The sequence below is a fragment of the Schistocerca serialis genome, chromosome 6, assembly GCF_023864345.2.
Source record: "Schistocerca serialis cubense isolate TAMUIC-IGC-003099 chromosome 6, iqSchSeri2.2, whole genome shotgun sequence".
In the NCBI taxonomy this organism is placed as follows: domain Eukaryota; kingdom Metazoa; phylum Arthropoda; class Insecta; order Orthoptera; family Acrididae; genus Schistocerca; species Schistocerca serialis.
In genome coordinates, this window is record NC_064643.1 from 169531307 (window position 1) to 169552410 (window position 21104).

At 41.7% G+C, this 21104-nt stretch overlaps 1 protein-coding gene across 1 annotated transcript in view; it reads left to right on the forward strand.

Annotated features, from left to right (window-relative positions):
• The window catches only part of LOC126484717 (dynein intermediate chain 2, ciliary-like), a 312565-nt gene that overhangs the window by 46024 nt on the left and 245437 nt on the right, over positions 1-21104 (forward strand). Inside the window, exon 4 of the mRNA XM_050108313.1 lies at positions 19779-20077. Within this exon, the coding sequence (XP_049964270.1) occupies positions 19779-20077 (299 nt within the window). The remainder of the gene's footprint in view (positions 1-19778; positions 20078-21104) is intronic.

Consider the following 21104-nt stretch of genomic DNA (forward strand, 5'->3'; position numbering starts at 1 on the left):
CTCTACTATGTATTGTCCGCTGTCAATTGTGCTATATTTTCCATCAATATCTGCACCGCTTCTGGTTCCGACACACCTTGCGTCCTTGACTCTGCCATTGTGTTGCTTTCATTCTCAGTTAGTCTTTTTGTTTCGGGATTAAGTACAAGAATAGTCTGACTTCCTACAGCTCCGTATCGGCATACTCAGTATCATCATAAACCAATACAAAAGTAATAAAATGCCATGGAAAAAAAATATAAATCTTACTGCCCCAAATACTTTGACATTCACTCTGACAACAAAAAATACTATGCCTATGCAAAACATCTACAATGTGGCTTTTGACACTTCATACTCAAAACACAAACAAAAAAGAAAGAAAACGACCAACACTCAAAAGAACAATTTTGACAGCACTCACTATATCTTGTGACTGTACTGCAGGCGGTGGGCTAGAACGTCATACTGGACAGGTGACGTCCGCTATTCTGACACCAAATGTTGTGGTATCAGACGCCAAATGTGGTGTATTGAAACTCGGCGAGAACTTTCCAAATGATTTATTTGCTTTCACTACAGTGTTCCATTTACATTGGTCTGCATCACAGGCCCTGCAATGCTGAGGAAGCACCCCAGTTGCCTGTGTAACGCAACACTGTGTCGTGCCAGCCTTGTACGCCCATCTGCAGAGTTCCGATTACGTCAGGATGACTGTGCCAGCAGCTGACTCAGTGTTGCTTGGTGTGAGCTGCGTTTCTCTGCTGGGAGCTGTAGGCTGGCCCCGCTGCTGTTTCTTCCTTGCTGGCATAGCTGTGAAAGCGGCGGCAACGACCGCCCGCGATCCGGCGTCCGAATGTGCGGCCCTTGCTTCGGAAGTCTCTGGCGTGTGTCAGGAACCGAGACGAGTACCCGTGGTAGCGAGTCGAAGAGTGGCCTGCCACTGGCTAACTGTGAACCCCACGACGGCCTCAGAGGGTCGAACCAACGACCCGCCGCGGACTGGGACGCTGTCGCCCCATCTGTTGCTGCGTGTAGCCCGGCGGTGTGACATGTCCTGCCATCCAGGAGAGCTGCCACACTTGAATGAATCTTGTTATAAAATGGCACCTATTGTTACTCAGTTGTGCGTCTCTATTTTGGCAAGCGCGCCGGTTCGCGTCACATACGTGTGACACTTAGGTTGGCCAGTGGCCCTCTTCTGCCTGTGACTTGCACTATGGACACTACTGTGTGCGCCCTCTGGTAGTTCTATGCCCCTGTGGCCTCTATTTGCCTTTGCAACTGCTGGTATGCGTAACTTACTGCAATCCGACCCACACCTGGCTGTAACTCATGCTCCGAATATCGCACAAAACTAACTCTCCCTATCCTAAATGGTGGTGCCGATATAGCATATTGAGTGGTAGAGCGAAAATGTATTCCATAATGATACTCATTTACAAGCAATGCACAGCACTGCAGATATTGCACAGTCTTATGTGGGAGCTTAGACTGATGCCTGAACAAGGAAATTCAGGATTTGTGGTTAGTCAGAATATGAAATTTGCTGCTGTTCAAATATACAATACACAAAATGTTTGGATTACAAACGATTGCCAAAACATTCTTCTCAGTTTGAGAGTAAATGGGCTGCACAGCTTTTAACTTTTTGCAGGGGAAGACAGTAGGGCACCTTTAACCATTTGTGGTAACTTGTGGAGAAGACCGCTTTGATACCGTACTCTGACAGATCTGTCACCAGTGTTAATGGCAGACCAAACACATATGGCATCAAACACAGAGTGGTCTTGAGACAGTGCATAAGGCACTGAAATACCTGTTTATGAGCAGCTTGTCTCACAAATTTGACTCTCTTTTTGTGTAGCCATTGAGAGGGTGCACATCTGCCCCACTTGAGAAATAAACGTGGCATACTACGTGATTTTCCCCAGAAAGGACTGTAACTGTTTAAGGTTAGTGGAAGCAGGCATGTCAATAAATAGTGTCAACATGGCTGCATGTGTGCATGACACACTTGTGATTAAGAATGTAACCCAGGTATTTGATGACTGTGGCAAACTGAGTGCATTTTTCCAAATGACAGTGCAAACAATTCTTCTGGAGGCTTTGAAGAAGGAATTCAAGATTCTTGTAATGTTGTCCATGTGCTGGCTCTGTACTGATAATATAATCAAAATAAATACTTTTGGAAAATGGTGGGTGCACTCGCAACTCCAAATGAAAATGGTGGGTGCACTTGCAACCCCAAATTATGAGCAATTGTACGTGAATAAGCCAAATGGCATATTTAAAATTATCAACTAACTGGAAGCATCATAAAAAGGCAGTTGGAGATACACATCCTTTAAATCTATCTTTGCATAATACTTGTCCCTAGCTGGTTTATGCAACAATTCCTGAGACTGTTGCAGAGGGTAAAGATCAGTGTTAGGGTGTGAATTAATAGTAGACTTAAAATCCCCACAAAGACACAACAACCTGTTTCATTTTAAAGAGCGGCTTAGGCAATGCACATTGATTGGTGGGAACTTCGGGAATAACGCCTTAATCCCAGAGCCATGTGAGTTCTGCTTGAACCGCTTCGTGAACCGCAAATGGATGTGGTGGAGCTTGGCAAAATTTAGGCATCCCAGTAGACTTCAGAGAAATATTAGTTGCAAGTGCACCAGGGTGATGATCAGAAGAAGGCACTTTGGTTGACACTAAGTTAACTTGGTTCTCTAATGTGAACCCAAAACTGGTAAATGCATCTAAACTGAAAATGTTAACAGCAATTGCGGAGTGGACCATTAAGAAGGTTAGTACATGGTCAACATTTTTTTACATAGCCTCCCTGACAGTTCTCTGAGGAGAGGAATGACTCACCAGCAAAAAAAAGACATGGTTCCGATACCACTCCAGTGGAGTGAATCGAGTTATATGTGTCCCATTCATAGAAGATACTGCAGTGACAGCATCCAGGTGGAACTCTGTAGACTTGATAAGCAGCACCAATTTGAAAGTGAACTTTTGTGAATGCTTTGGAGGTGCCTGAGCTGCAGCGTTGAAGATGTGGACCTCCATGTGTAGTTCTCATGTTGTGGCCAAACACGCTGTTGGAGAGCCACTTCTTGACACATGACAGCAAAATGACCATGCTTTCTGTAGGCCCAGCAGTCAGCTGCATGATGAGAGAGCATTGGCTTCTGTTATCTCCACTGCCCCAATCAGGACAGAACAGGAGTTTCTTTGACATGTGTGACTGATGACACAATGCCGAGGAGGGAAAGCATTTCTGACCCACTCAGTTAGCAAACAAAAGAGGGTACTTGACAAGGGGGGGGGAGGGGGGAGGCAGAATGATGTCCCTCACGAGATACTGGTAGTCCCGATGCCCATGAACTTGGTGAAGCTTAGAGGCATAATTAGAGGACAGTGAGTCAGAATCATCAGGTGACTGCTATTTGTGATAGCGACTAACTCCCTGAAAACTTGAATTTCATTTGTAAAAGCATGCTGAACTGCCGGAGCAACTTTGGAAGATTTAGCAAGATTAGGATCAGATGTGGCCAAGGCTTCAGTTTTGCCCTCCCTGTCAGGGGCAAGGCACACAGCCACATCTAAAATCAATGATTTCATGTATAAAACTTTACAGTTCTGGCATGTGAAACTGGACTTGTTTCATATTGCTTATGATACTGATTAAACTGGAGCCTAAAAAGAAACAAGGAGACTTTGCTGACCATGGCATTTGGTTTATAGAGAACAGAGATCAGTGAAAGACAGTTCACAAGGGTCTGAAAGTAGCAGTTTCTGCACCACTTGATATAAGTGACTGATAGAAGACTGCCTACCAGAAAAGTTACAAACAAAACAGTATAGTTCAGAATGATGGGCGAGTAGACTTCCCAGCTCTCTGACAATTTGTTGAATGCAGCAAACAGCAGTGGGGGCAAGGTCGTGATTACGGATGGATTTGTTTGTTGCTGCCATGACACAAGCTGCAGGAGAATGACCTTTTTTCCTTTTTGCTGTTGCTTTTGAGCTGTAAACTGTTGCTGCTGGAATGATAGCTGTTGCTGCCAAAATTCCATAAACGTGTGGTGCATGACATAGGAGCCATTGGTGAACATGTCACCATACACATGGTACAATAAGAACACGTTGCCATGAAACTATCTGCACCTGATACGAATGCATGCTCCATTAAAAAAGCCTAGGTTGTCAGGAGTGGATCACTGTACAAACACCAAGAGCATAAGTCAGAAAGTCAATGTCCAAAGCAGGGCTGAAATCCAAGTAGGAGCTAGGCAAGCCCTATAGAGATTATGCAGTATACTATAACAGACTAGGATGTGGCCACTTGCATAGATTGCTAGTGTCCGAGACCGTGTGTGCAGGTGGTCATGCCTCTTGTGGCACTTGTCCAAGTCTTAACTTTCATGCTTCTGCTCTGCTAACTCTCATGTCCACTGGCAGGGATATTAAATCTGCAGTTACAAAATTGCAGTATTTTCATATGGAATTAGGTTATAATTATGTTACATGGAGGCATTAATCTAGGTTTCTATTTTAGTTAATCACATTCTCATATAAGCTGACCTTTGTATGCAAATCTCATACACTATGCCACAATGAACCCATGTATTACATTAACAACTTTATAAAACATTATAATATCTTATCTTTTATACCCTTGTTTCAAAACCCCGAGACATGTATTACAAGTTCTTGAAATTCTTTCATTGTATAAAATGCTTTACATTTCACTCATATTATTATTTTTTTGACCTTCTTCAAAGGCATTGAGTTGACATTTCTAGTTAGTTTGTTAAAATATGTGATATTAATAAATTTATAACTGCTATGGATGTTTACAGTGATATTATAAAAAGAATTGATTGCCACTCACCATATAGAGGGAGTGCTGAGTCACAGAGAGGCACAGTGAAAAAACTGCTAAATATTGAAGCTTGTGGCCAAAAGGCCTTCTTTAGAAACAGGGAACACACACACACACGCACACACACACACAAAACCACTGTCTCTAGCTGCTATGGCCGGACTGTTGACTGCAACTGCATCAGATGGGAGCAGCAATGTGGGTGGGTGTTGGTGGTAAAGAGGAGGAATGGTGCAGGAAGGGGGAGGCATAGCAAGGTAGGAGTGGGGCGAGGTTTTGTGGTGCTTTTAGGAGTATGCTGAGACATAGTGGGGATATAGTAGGGAAAGGATAGGGCTGTTAAGTGCTGAGCTGGAGGCTGTAGAGGGGGAGGGGGGAGGGGGGGAGGAGCTAGGAAAGGAGAGAAGGAGAAAAGACTAGTCAGTACATTGGCGAGATAGAAGGCATGTATGAATTGGATTGGAAGCAGGTAAGGGGATAGCCTCAGTTTTCACTAACAGTCCTATCCTGTCCCCACCATAACCCCACCACATCTGTGGATGCTTGTACAAGCAGCACAACACCTCCCTACATCCATATCTTACACCCTACTATCCCTCCCTTTCCTATGCCATGCCTCCTCTTAACCCTTGCCTAGCAACCCCAGATTGCTGCTCCTGTCAGATGCAGTTGCGGTCCACAGTCTTGTCACAGCAGCTGGAGACATTGATCATGTGCGTATATATATATATATATATATATATATATATATATATATATATATATATATATATATAAACAAAGATGATGTGACTTACCAAACGAAAGTGCTGGCAGGTCGATAGACACACAAACATACACACAAAATTCAAGCTTTCGCATCCAACAGTTGCTTCATCAGGAAAGAGGGAAGGAGAGGGAAAGACGAAAGGATGTGGGCTCCAAGGGAGAGGGCAAGGAGCCACTCCAATCCCGTGAGCGGAAAGACCCACCCTAGGCGGAAAGGACAGGCACACACTCGCGCACACACACACACACACACACACACACACACACACACACACACACACACGCACACACACACACACATCCATCCGCACATACACAGACACAGGCAGACATTTGTAAAGGCAAAGAGTTTCGGCAGAGATGTCAGTCGAGGCAGAAGTACTTCCTTTCACGCCGATCACCTGCCACCCTACCTAAAACCTCTTTCCTCATTACCTTAGCCAGCTTCATCCTGACCCACAACTTCTTCACTTTCGAAGGCCAGACATTCCAACAATTAAAGGGAACAGCCATGGGTACCAGGATGGCCCCCTTGTACGCCAACCTATTCATGGGTCGCTTAGAGGAAGCCTTCTTGGTTACCCAGGCCTACCAACCCAAAGTTTGGTACAGATTTATTGATGACATCTTCATGATCTGGAAGAAGAACTCCAGAATTTCCTCTCCAACCTCAACTCCTTTGGTTCCATCAGATTCACCTGGTCCTACTCCAAATCCCATGCCACTTTCCTTGACGTTGACCTCCATCTGTCCAATGGCCAGCTTCACATGTCTGTCCACATCAAACCCACCAACAAGCAACAGTACCTCCATTATGACAGCTGCCGCCCATTCCACATCAAACGGTCCCTTCCCTACAGCCTAGGTCTCCGTGGCAAACGAATCTGCTCCAGTCCAGAATCCCTGAACCATTACACCAACAACCTGACAACAGCTTTCACATCCCGCAACTACCCTCCCGACCTGGTACAGAAGCAAATAACCAGAACCACTTCCTCATCCCCTCAAACCCAGAACCTCCCACAGAAGAACCCCAAAAGTGCCCCACTTGTGACAGGATACTTTCCGGGATACTTTCCGGGACTGGATCAGACTCTGAATGTGGCTCTCCAGCAGGCATACGACTTCCTCAAATCCTGCCCTGAAACGAGATCCATCCTTCATGAAATTCTCCCCACTCCACCAAGAGTGTCTTTCTGCCGTCCACCTAACCTTCGTAACCTCTTAGTTCATCCCTATGAAATCCCCAAACCACCTCCCCTACCCTCTGGCTCTTACCCTTGTAACCGCCCCCGGTGTAAAACCTGTCCCATGCACCCTCCCACCACCACCTACTCCAGTCCTGTAACCCGGAAGGTGTACACGATCAAAGGCAGAGCCATGTGTGAAAGCACCCACGTGATCTACCAACTGACCTGCCTACACTGTGAAGCTTTCTATGTGGGAATGACCAGCAACAAAGTGTCCATTGGTATGAATGGACACAGGCAGACAGTGTTTGTTAGTAATGAGGATCACCCTATGGCTAAACATGCCTTGGTGCATGGCCAGCACATCTTGGCACAGTGTTACACCGTCCGGGTTATCTGGATACTTCCCACTAACACCAACCTGTCAGAACTGCGGAGATGGTAACTTGCCCTTCAGTATATCCTCTCTTCTCGTTACCCGCCAGGCCTCAACTTCCGCTAATTTCAAGTTGCCGCCGCTCATACCTCACCTGTCATTCAACAACATCTTTGCCTTTGTACTTCTACCTCGACTGACATCTCCGCCCAAACTCTTTGCCTTTACAAATGTCTGCTTGTGTCTGTGTGTGTGCGGATGGATGTGTGTGTGTGTGTGTGTGTGTGTGTGTGTGTGTGTGTGTGTGTGTGTGTGTGCGCGAGTGTGTGCCTGTCCTTCTTTCCCCCTGGGGTGGGTCTTTCCGCTCACGGGGTTGGAGTGGCTCCTTGCCCTCTCCCTTGGAGCGCACATCCTTTCGTCTTTCCCTCTCCTTCCTCTTTCCAGGTGGGGCAGCCGTTGGTTGCAGGGGCTTGAGTTTTGTGTGTGTGTTTGTTTGTGTGTCTATCAACCTGCCAGTGCTTTCATTTGGTAAGTCACATCTTCTAGATTCCATGACTAACCAAACGGGAAAGTGCTGGTAGATAGACACAATAAAAAAACTCACAGACACACATACAAGATTTCAGGCTTTCGCGGCCGGCGGTTTTTTCGTCAGGGGGGAGGGGGGGGGGAGGGATGGGGGGGTGGGTTTGGGGGAGGGGGTGGGGAGTCGTTCTGGTCCCGCAAGTGTGGGGGCTTGCCTTGGGGGGGGGGGGGGGGGGAGGGACGGGTGTACACTCGCACGCACGTGCGAGTCCATCCGCATGTGTATGGACACAGGCGGGGCGGAGATATTTGTCCGTATATGTGTGGATGGATATGTGTGTGTGTGCGAGTGTATACCTGTCCTTTTTTCCCCCTAAGGTAAGTCTTTCCGCTCCCGGGATTGGAATGACTCCTTACTCTCTCCCTTGAAACCCACATCCTTTCGTCTTTCCCTCTCCTTCCCTCTTTCCTGGCGGAGCAACCATTGGTTGCGAAAGTTTGAATTTTGTATGTATGTTTGTGTTTGTTTGTGTGTCTATCAACCTGCCAGCACTTTTGTTTGGTAAGTCACATCTTCTTTGATTTTATATATATGTGTGTGTGTGTGTGTGTGTGTGTGTGTGTGTGTGTGTATGTAGGTCATGCATTTGTGAATGCATGTGTGTTCTATGTTTCTGAAGAAGGCCTTTTGGCTGAAAGCTTAAATGTTTAGCAATATCTTGATTGTGCCTCTCTGTGACTCAACTCCTCCTCTGTATGATGAGTAGCAATCTGTACTTTTCACGTTATTGTTATTATTTCAGCCTGGTCTTTCTAGTGTATGCTGTGGACATTTGCTAGTCTGGTATACGGATTGTCAACTGCATGCCAGTTTTTTTGTATTGTGTTGATATATTTACATTCCAAGGTCAATACTGTTCAGATTTTCTATAGTGCACAGTAGGCAACTATTGACTTACAAACTAAAGATTATAACTATATTCAGTTCCTTGAAGTAGTTTCTACGTGGTCCTCTTGGTGTGATTCCCACTTTTTTTGCTGTATTTGATGCATGTGGGTTTCTGTAAGGCAGACTTCTGTATTTGAAATGATAACTGAACAAATTAAAATGATTATACTGCAAAAGCATTTTGCATTTCGCCAACACAGTCTCTCAGCTTATGCAGCAGATAAATCACATTGAGAATCTGCTGCATAATTTATCTGTGTGTACATCCCAGCTAAGAATTTGGTCACTCTGGATGCCAAGAACTTTCACTGATGTAGTTTCCTGTTCGGGGCATTTAAATTAAATACTGTGTTTCCTGTCTTGCTATTATTCCAGCATAATACATTAGCCTAAAATCAAGAGGTACACTTATCTTTTGCTGCTGGTATGTTCTATTGTAGCTCATCCAAATTGGTATTCTTAGTAATTAGAGTGGTGTACACTGTTGGAGTTGCGCATGCGCTGCTTGAGCACATGCACTTGTGCTGCAAGTCTGTTCATTGTGCTGTGTGCCCTCCATAGTGAAAGCTCGTCTCATCTATCTCATATTGATTTTATTTGCATGATAAAATCATACAACAATCCTGGCTACACAGAGCATTAAGTTTCTCTGTGAGAGAATTTAACTCGGAGCCACTGTCTCAATTGATAAAAGACTTGCACAGTTGTATTTCCACTAATTCTCTGATGATGGAGCTCCAAAAGTTTGATGTATGGGTCACAAGTTTTTTTTTTCATTGTATTTAATCAAATGCTCAGTAGAATTCAGTATTTGGTGATAGTGTACTTATTGGCTTGAAGGAGGTTAGTATGCTGCTGATGTTTTACATTGCGATCCTGCACAGCACACATCATTTGCTCTGTGATTTGATGCATTTGCATGGAATCCTATACCTACATTTCTTGCATAGCTTGTAAGTCAGTTTTGACAGATCTCAAAAGTGACGAGGAAGATGAAAACTTTGTGTCTTCTTAATATTCTGCGTATATTCCCTGAAACATTTCCAATATCTGGTAGGTAAGTAGCCATTTTGCAAGTCTTACCCTTGACAAGTACTTGGAATCTTTCCTTAAACTCATTCTAGGCAAGTACCCACACTGTATAAGAAATTCTAGAGATTTTTTATCAGCCGACATCTGTCGCTTAAGCTGGGAAGCAACAGCTCGTCGGTGAGTATCGATGTGGTGCTTCTCACAAGTGTGCCGCAGCTGGACTTGCCACATCTCTTCTGCAATAGGTTTGAGGCTGATGTTGCAGCAGTGTTCGTGCTCATTCTTTCCTCAATCTACGTGTCTATTTAACAATGAATTTTTTGCACAAACTAATGGTGTCACGATGGCGAGTCCTTTGTCTTCTAGAGCAGCCGATCCTTTTATGGAAGACTTTGAGGAGCGACCATTCCCCTCAGCTGTTTTAAAACCAATAGTATTTTGGTCGTACACTGCTAACATTTTTATAGTCTGCGAGAGTTCCTTCAGCATCTGAACTCCATACATGAAAACAAAATTTGCTATGGAGATGGAAAAAGATGGTTGTTTGCCATTTTCAGACACCTTGGTGCTACATAAGAGCAGTCACACACTTGGGCAATTGGTCATACCGGGTGATTAAAAAGTCAGTGTAAATTTCAAAACAGAATAAATCACGGAATAATGTAGATAGAGAGGTACAAATTGACACAAATGCTTGGAATGACGTGGGGTTTTGTTAGAACCAAAAAAATACAAAAGTTCAAAAAATGTCCGACAGATGGCGCTTCATCTGATCAGAATAGCAATAATCAGCATAACAAAGTAAGACATAGAAAAGAGGGATGTTCTTTGCAGGAAATGCTCAATATGTCCACCATCATTCCTCAACAAAAGCTGTAGTCGAGGAATAATGTTGTGAACAACACTGTAAAGCATGTCCGGAGTTACGGTGAGGCATTGGCGTCGGATGTTGTCTTTCAGCATCCCTAGAGATGTCGGTCGATCATGATACACTTGTGACTTCAGGTAACCCCCAAAGCCAATAATCACACGGACTGAGGTCTGGGGACCTGGGAGGCCAATCATGACGAAAGTGCCGGCTGAGCACACGATCATCACCAAATGACACGCGCAAGAGATCTTTCATGCTTCTAGCAATATGAGGTGGAGCACCATCCTGCATAAACATCGTACGTTCCAGCAGGTGTTTATCAGCCAGGCTGCGGATGATGAGATTCTGTAACATATCAGCATACCTCTCACCCGTCATGGTTGCAGTTACAAAACCAGAATCACGCATTTCCTCAAAGAAAAAAGGCCCGATAACGGCAGATGCGTTAAATCCAACACATAGCGTGACTTTCTCGTCATGGAGTGAAGTTTCCATGACAGTTCTACGATTTTCGGTAGCCCAAATTCTGCAGTTGCGGGCATTGACAGACCCTCGGAGTGTGAAATGAGCTTCGTTGGTCCACAACAAATTACTCAACCAATCGTCATCTTCCACCATCTTTTGAAACGCCTATGCCGCAAATGCCCTCCACTTCACTAAATCACCAGGTAATAGTTCATGATGCCAATGGATTTTGTATGGATAGCATCGGAGTGTACACCTAAGTGTCAACCAAACAGTAGTGTATGGAATGCTGGTGCGACGTGCGACTGCACGAGTGCTGACTTCCCCATGCAAAGACAAACCTGCTACAGTCTCCATTTCTTCCTGAACTGTCTCAGCAGCATTACGCCTTGTGCTCGGTCAACCACTATGGGGTCTATCGTCTAAACAACCTGTGGCTTCGAAGTTCGAAATCATTCTCGCCACAGCTGCATTTGTCAATGGACCTCTACCCCGTTCGAATCCCCTTCCTATGGTGATAGGATCGTAACGCTGAACTAGCACATTCCACATTCTGGTAATACACCTTCACTAAAAGTGCCTTTTCAGATAATGGCAACATGCTGGCACATCTGATTCTCTCTCTCATTACAGCTCCTTTTATACAAGATGGTCATGCGCAGTCACTGACATTTTGTTGTCCAGTGCCATCTGTCGGACATTTTGTGAACTTTGTTTTTTTTTGGTTCTAATAAAACCCCATGTCATTTCAAGCATGTGTGTCAATTTTTACCTCTCTATCTACATTATTCTGTGGTTTATTAAGTTTTCAAATTTATACTAACTTTTTGATCACCAGGTACAATGTAGGCTTTCATCATACAATCAGTGTTTCGAAAGCCGACCCATACGGACCTGTACTTACAGGCTGATTGTTGCCACCATCCATTAAAAATGATGAGCATTTTGAAGACCTTAATCAACTGAGCTCAAACCATCTCAGATGCTGATAATCTGCAAAATGGAACTGGAACACCTGCAAACTGTGTTCCTGAACAGTGGATATTTATCCAAGCAAATATGGAGAGTAGTACAGATGTACAAGCCATTGAACAAGGGAGAGGGTGAAGTTTTCAAAAAGACTGCAGGGAGAGGGTGAAGTTTTCAAAAAGACTGCTTATCAAACACAATTTGAAAATGTTTCAACAAAAGTGGCCATAATATTAAGCAGATGTAAATTTAAATTAATCTTTTGTCCTCCCAAAATTACAGTGCTTTTGAGATCTGTCAAATACAACTTAAGGTCTGTGCAAAACAGATATTTACAGGATTTTGTGCGAATGCAGCAAATCCTGTATAGGGCAAATGATGCGCTCTGTGCAGGATCACATTACATACTCACCTCCTCCTAGCCTATAATCCCACTATCACCAAATACTGTAATCTACTGGAAATTTGATGGAATAGCTGTTAGGCCTGGCTAGCACTTGGATGGGTGACTGTCAAGGTATGCCAAATGCTGTTGGTAAGTGGGGAGTACTCAGCTGCTTTTGAGGCCAGTTGAGGAGCTACTTGTGTGAGAAGTATCAGCTCCAGTCACAAAAACAGACAATGGCCACAAGAGCGGTGTGCTGACGACATGCTCCTCCATATCTGCTTTCAGTGACACCTATTGGCTGAGGATGATGTGGCAGCTAGTCAGTACTGTTGGGTCTTCCTAGGCCTCTTTGAATAGAGCATTTGGTGAAATAAAAATTGTAGCCCATACATCAAGTGTTTGGAGTTCCATCGGTAAGGAATCTGTGGAAATATAACTGTCTGAGTCCCTTATCAGTCAAGACAGTGGCTTCTAATTAAATTCTGCATGGAATCCTGTCATAGAGAAACTTCATACTCTGTGTATCCAGTGTTGTTGCATGACTTTACCATGCAAAGACAGTCAGTTTGATGTCAATGAGGCGAGCTTCCACCTTGGAGGGTGCATGGTGCAATGCACAGACTTGCAGCAGAAGTGCATGTGCTCAAGCAGTGCACACGTAATGTCAACTGTGTACACCATGCATGCAGCAGTGGGATCTAAAATATGGGAGCTCAGTGCTTTTCATCAGAGTTCACATGGGGATGGCAAAAGACTTTGCACCAAAGCGTCATGGCAGAAAGTTGGATACATCCAGCAGTTTGCCCAAAGTGTTATGGAACAGTCTATTCCTCTAGTCACAGTAAATGTCATTGCAATCTGCCACAAGTACAATGTAGTTTTGAGCACTCATTCCCATTGTTTGTTGTTCGGTATTGTTTGTAAACACATCAAATAGAGCACTAGGATGAAACTCACCTTTATCAGAGAAATTGTCACACCGATTTTCATTAATAACACTGGGATTCCTCTTCCATAGCTGTCAGCGTACACAGGTATTTTGTTCCTTTTCTGGGAGTTATTCTTGTTGATTTTCTCTGCATGCATTGTCCTTTTATGCTGAAGTATCTCAGAGGAAGGTGAGTAATTGAGAGCAGGTGTGTACAAAGTTTGATGTAGCATACATCCAACAGCACTGACACTGCAGTAGCGGTACTTACAAAGTGGTATGTGGATTTATGCAAAAATTACTCTGGTTTGAGCAGAATGATTGAAAGATGTTGATTCACAAAGGGCAGTATAAAGGAAAACAATAGAGGAAAGACTGATCAATTTTTTGTGACAAATATTGTACATTGTATGACTTAACAGGAAATTCAATGTGGCAGTTGGATCTCCAAATCTAGTCTGGTCCACCAGCCAATGGGGACCTCCACTCAGTATTGTTATTTAGCTGACAGTTTTGTCACATAAATTACATTTAGTCAAGAGCGTGTCAGACTTCCAGTCACTACATTGTCTGCAACGTGGGTTGGTGAGCAACTCACAAATATTTTTTCTCTGTTGAATGATTAATCAAGATTGTTATCTTATTGATAATGAAATCTGCCTACTGTTAACATATGGATTGGACATTGGGACCTACCCTGGCAGGTCTTAATTCTTACTAATTCAAAAACCTGTCATCCATCCTGGTTTGAATTTTTCTGTGATTTCCCTAAATAGCTTAAGGCAAATGCTGGGTTTGTTTCCTCTGAAAGGACATTGCCAGTTTCCCTTTCTTCAATCTATTGGTAATATCCCACTGCTGATGGGACTTAGGGAAAACTGAGGAGTCCCCCTCTCAAAAGAAGCTGTCTGTGCGTTGTATGTGCATGTCTGTTAGGTACAATGTTTGAGGAAAGAAGCAGGTGACCCACAGACTCTTTTTTTTCTTTTTTCAAACATTTTATTGTTTTCTGTGGTAAAACAGCTTTCTCCTATCGGTTAATGAGCCTCTCAGACAGTTCTAATTACTATTTGTTTTACAGAGTTTTCTGAAATCATCATAGCGTATGTTTCAACTCAATGAATATGCTAAGTATTTATAATTTGACTATAATATGTAAATGAGGATAATCACTGTGCAGGGTGCCACTGAGCAGTGGACAGGCATGGAGGGAAGAGGAAAAACTGCCTCACACACACACACACACACACACACACACACACACACACACACACACAGGCACAGCGTATATAATAGTAGTGAAGGAGGAATTTGTTTGAAAACAAATTAACTTTCCATCTTCCCTACTTGCCTGTTCATTCCTCAGCATCTTATCTATGCAGTGAGTAGTGGATACATCCTCATTTATATATTATAGTGCCTCCTAGACTCTGCTTTTTATTTTAACTGCAAATTCATAATACTTTTTGAATATTTTGATTTCTGTTTTCCTAATATTATCTGTTTGGTCATTACAATATCAGTAATTATACCAGTCCTAGATTTTGTCCATAGAACTGTAACTCGTCTGTTGTAGTCAGATGTTTTGTCAGTTAGCACTGGTTGATCCCAATTCAGTAGATGATATTTTGTTTACATAGCAGGAGGACAAGTATATTTATAATATAATGTATCATTTCCCAATAATCTGTGGTTAATATTCAACTTTGGTATGTTAAATCTGTAATGTGTTATGTCGGCCCGGTACATGGCTTCTGAAAGTTTGCACAAGATGGTCATTGTGCAGTGTTGGGATAGCTGACTGTTTTATTCACTGAGTTTTTTCAACCGAATGAAACAGCTGCATAAAACTAGTCTCTGTTGCTGAGTCAGCTGTATGAGGTCAGAATGGTTTGACTTGTGTGAGACAATTCACTGACAAAAGTCTTTGAGGGTTAAGTTTCACATGTGAATGTTTTTACTCAGTCTCTGGGTTTGAATGATTTCACTTACATATTTTCTCAGCCGTTTTCCACCTGGGGGTGGGGTGTCCTTGGATCCAGGCACATCTAAATCTACATCTACATATATATTCTACAAATCACTGTGAAATGCATAGCAGAGGGTATTTCCCATTGTGCCATTTCATAGTGTTTCTTCTTGTTCCATTGATGTGTGAAGTGTGGGAAGAATGATTGTTTAAATGCTTTTGTGTATGCTGTAATTAACCAAATCTTGTCCTCACAATCCCTTTGTGAGTGATAGGTTGGGGGTTGTAGTATATTCCTGTAGTCATCATTTAAAGCCAGTTAGTGAAACTTTGTAAGTAGGTTTTCTCAGGATTGTTTACATCTTATCTTCAAGAGTCTGCCAATTCAGTTTCTTCAGTATCTCTGTGACACTCTTCCTTGGGTCAAACAAACCTGTGACCATTCATGCTGCCCTTATTGTTGTATGTTCAATATCATCTGTTAGTCTTATTTTGGTACAGGTCCCACGCATTTGATCAGTCTTCTAAACTAGGTCACACAAGTGATTTTTAAGCAATCTCCTTTGTAGAATGATTGTATTTCTCTAGTATTCTACCAATAAACCAAAGTCTGTGACATGCCTTATCCACAACTGACCTATGTGATCCTCCCATTTCATATCCCAACAAAGTGTTACACCCAAGTATATGTGTGAGTTTGCTGATGCCAGCTCTTGCACATTGATATTATAGTCATAGAATACTGTGTTTTCTTGCTTTGTGAAGTGGAGAGTTTTACTTTTCTGTGCATTTAAAGCAAGTTGCCAACCTTTGCACCACTTTGAAGTCTTATCAAGATCTGACCGAATATTTATGCAACTTCTTTCAGTCAGTGCCTCATTATAGGTAACTGTATCATCTGTGAACAGTCTGAGGTTACTATAATGGTGTCACCACCAGCAGTCTCTGGCAGGCAGGACTGCAATTTATGTGAGGAAGGAGTTTGGCTGCTGGCGCAGTAGCAGGCCAATTCCTTGCACTGGCTGTGTGTCAGTCACCAGCAGGAGGCTGACGTGGATCATGTGGCATATATGTGCAGTATGAGAGGGCTTTATATTCAAATGATCCTTAATTAATTAGTGGACATTGTCACACATTTTCAGTAAGATGGAACATTTGCTAAAATTTGACACTGTTCTTTTCTTCTTCATGACCCATAAGGGAACTTTTATCTAAACTTTTTGACTGAATTTTCTCATTTTTAGAAGACAGCTGGAGTGATCTGTTTTATTTACTAAAAACGCTCTAAAGCCAAGATCGCATTATATGATCTTGGCTTAAGATTGTTTTTAGCAAGCTAAACCTTTTGTATCCTCAACAATAATCAGCTGCATTAGTTATGTGTTAATTGCATCTGGGACAAATTAATATGCAGCAATATATTGATCAGTTTTAAATGATGAAATGAAGAATTAGGCTATTGAATACATTATCAAATGAATTTATATATTATGACTTTGGCATTCCCACTGACGTGTCTTCACTCAACCCTGGTGGTAGGTCTAGCATCTGAGGACATTTGTACTTCAGTTCCACAAATTAAAGTTTAAAAGACTGATTTCACATAGATGTATAAAGGGATGGCTCAGTCAACTAAAGCACTAAAGAGTGGTTTTAGCTGTTGGATCGAATACATGGTTCGACTGACAAAAAAAAGATCTACAAACTGGCTTCACTTGAAAATGAAGACTGAATAATCAGTCAGTATGTAAAACTGTGTTTACCTTTTTCATTTGGTTACGCCCATGAACTGGTTTCACTTGAAAGAAATGAATTCATAATAATCCAGTGATACGTAAAATTATAAAACTCATACAATCTACTGAATTAATTTTTTTCCATTTGGTTGCTCCTAAGACTGGTTTCTCTCAAAATAATGAATGAAGAATTCACCCAATACATGAAACTACATCCAAATGCCAAATAAGTATACTGTTTTCCAACAGCTGACTGGATCAATTGTTTTCATTTGGTTGCACCTGACCATCACTACTATTATGTGTTCAGCTGAGTGACCTGCTCACTTCAATTTCCTGTACCTGTCAGTATTTGGCCTCTTCAGAATGTGCTTCTGTCAGCTATTTGCCCTCAGTCACTCTGTCTTGATAGCCATGATGAATGCCTGATTCTCAGGATACAAAATACCATCCAGCAGCCAATACAAGCGAGCTCTTCAGTCATGGTTGTTCTAGGAAGTGGGGGTGAGAATGACTTTAGGGTTTCCTGCAGAATCTTTTCTGCGTTGTTTCTTTCTCTAATTATTATTATTATTATTATTATTATTATATGAATGAATAATTCACCCAATACATGAATCTACATCCAAATGCGAAATAAGTATACTGTTTTCCAACAGCTGACTGGATCAATTGTTTTCATTTGGTTGCACCTGACCATCACTACTATTATGTGTTCAGCTGAGTGACCAGCTCACTTCAATTTCCTGTACGTGTCAGTATTTGGCCTCTTCAGAATGTGCTTCTGTCAGCTATTTGCCCTCAGTCACTCTGTCTTGATAGCCATGATGAATGCCTGATTCTCAGGATACAAAATACCATCCAGCAGCCAATACAAGCGAGCTCTTCAGTCATGGTTGTTCTAGGAAGTGGGGGTGAGAATGACTTTAGGGTTTCCTGCAGAATCTTTTCTGCGTTGTTTCTTTCTCTAATTATTATTATTATTATTATTATTATTATATGAATGAATAATTCACCCAATACATGCAACTACATCCAAATACCAAATAAGTATACTGTTTTCCAACAGCTGACTGGATCAATTGTTCTCATTAGGTTGCACCCGACCATCACTAGTATTATGTGTTCAGCTGATTGACCTGCTCACTTCGATTTCCTGTACCTATCAGTATTTGGGCTCTTCAGAGTGTGCTTCTGTCAGCTATTTGCCCTCAATCACTCTGTCTTGATAGCCATGATGAATTCCTGATTCTCAAGATACAAAATACCATCCAGCAGCCAATACAAGCGAGCTCTTCAGTCCTGGTTGTTCTAGGAAGTTGGGGTGAGAATGACTTTAGAGTTTCCTGCAGAATCTTTTCTGTGTTGTTTCTTTCTCTAATTATTATTATTATTATTATTATTATTATTATATGAATGAATAATTCACCCAATACATGAAACTACATCCAAATGCCAAATAAGTATACTGTTTTCCAACAGCTGACTGGATCAATTGTTCTCATTAGGTTGCACCCGACCATCACTAGTATTATGTGTTCAGCTGATTGACCTGCTCACTTCGATTTCCTGTACCTATCAGTATTTGGGCTCTTCAGAGTGTGCTTCTGTCAGCTATTTGCCCTCAATCACTCTGTCTTGATAGCCATGATGAATTCCTGATTCTCAAGATACAAAATACCATCCAGCAGCCAATACAAGCGAGCTCTTCAGTCCTGGTTGTTCTAGGAAGTTGGGGTGAGAATGACTTTAGAGTTTCCTGCAGAATCTTTTCTGTGTTGTTTCTTTCTCTAATTATTATTATTATTATTATTATTATTATTATTATTATTATTATTATATGAATGAATAATTCACCCAATACATGAAACTACAACCAAATGCCAAATAAGTTTATTGTTTTCCAACAGCTAACTGGATCAGTTGTTTTCATTTGCTTGCACCCATCGCTAGTATTATGTGTTCAGCTGATTGACCTGTTCACTTCGATTTCCGGTACCTGTCAGTATTTGGGCTATTCAGAATGTGCTTCTGACTGCTATTTGCTCTGAATCACTCCATCTTGATGGCCATGATGAATTCCTGATTCTCAGGATACAAATTACCATCCAGCAGCGAATACAAACAAGCACTTCAGTTGTTATTGTTCTAGAAAGTGGGGGTGAGAATGACTTTAGTGATTCATGCGGAATGTTTTCTGTGTTGTTTCTTTCTCTAATTATTATTATTATTATTATTATTATATGAATGAATAATTCACCCAATACATGAAACTACAACCAAATGCCAAATAAGTTTATTGTTTTCCAACAGCTAACTGGATCAGTTGTTTTCATTTGCTTGCACCCATCGCTAGTATTATGTGTTCAGCTGATTGACCTGTTCACTTCGATTTCCGGTACCTGTCAGTATTTGGGCTATTCAGAATGTGCTTCTGACTGCTATTTGCTCTGAATCACTCCATCTTGATGGCCATGATGAATTCCTGATTCTCAGGATACAAATTACCATCCAGCAGCGAATACAAACAAGCACTTCAGTTGTTATTGTTCTAGAAAGTGGGGGTGAGAATGACTTTAGTGATTCATGCGGAATGTTTTCTGTGTTGTTTCTTTCTCTAATTATTATTATGATTATTACTGTATTATTATTATTATTATTATTATTATTATTACTGTTATTGTTACTTGTACCAAAATTAGTGTTATTGTCACTCTGCCTGAGTTGAAGCATAGTTAAATGTTTCAGAGGGCACACCATCACAGGCTGTATTGGAGGGGGAAGCACCAGAAGAAGAGGCTGCTGAAAAAGTCCCAGAAGAGGAAGCCCCTGTTGAACCAGAAGAAGGGGCTGAGGAGGAAAAAGCTGAAGGAGAAGAAAAGGAAGGTGAAGCTGAAGCTGAGCCGAAGGCAGAAGCAGAGGCAGAAGGGGAAGGGGAGGAGGAAGGAGAGAAAAAAGAAGGCGATGAAGGAGGAGGCCCTAAGAAAAATACTAATCAATTTAACTTTTGTGAGCGTTCTGCACTCACATATGATAACCCTTCTAGAGTGAGTATAATGACCAAATATGTACACAAAACATAGTGTTACTGTACCTAAATTTGTTTCTGAATATGTTAAGCACCAGGAAGTATATGTGGACAATGTTCTTACTGTAAGAAATTTTTATTCTGGGCAACAAATATAACTGAGAAAGCTGTGGCTACTATCACAAACTTAACAGGAATGTTGATACAATGCTTATGAATTCAGTATGACACTCTGACCTCTGGTTGACAAGATAACCTGAGTCTAAGCACATTGAGATGAAATAGTGTATAAGCACATGCCACTTTTGGAAAAAAAAGACATGTAACTCTAATAAACTACTTTAAAAACTATTTATGTGCAGAGCTATTATTAATGCTTACAGAGATATTTAAACCTGTGTTTGCTTGGATTACTGCTAAATTCAGATTTTTCACTTGGTAAACAATGCTGGTATTTTTGTTTTAAGTTTCGTAAAGTTGGTCACTAGTATGAGGATGCGCAGAACCACAGTCTCTAGTTGCACACTTAGATAGACATGTATTTACTTTCTAGCATAGAATGCGAGCTCCAAACAGTAGTTTCTCAAGTCCACAACCCTATGAATATACTTATCGTGTTGTTATTGTTGTGTTCAGCATCGCAAATCCATGGCTTTACATAATGTAGCCCCCATACTGCAACCAGCACTTTAGCATGTGCTGGCTGCCTCCAGCTACTGTGGCTGAACTGGTAGTTTCTGCAGTACTACGCAAAAAATAGTGGCGGCTTTACATAAAATAGCATTTTTTACTTTCTTCATGGAAGCTTTTGACAATTTTATAAGATATTCATAATTTCCAAGGCCAAAGGGATTTATTTTGTGGTTTTAATGTATTATTTTGACATCAGACTTTGCTACACTTGTAAATAATACATTGAAGTACTATGATATTTGAAGTGGACTTACAATAGTGTTTCCTTTAAAGTTAATTTGAAATTTCTTAGTTACAGTCCGTATCCCTTAATTATGATTTAGTGACTGATCATGTGACCTTTGCTTTAATTT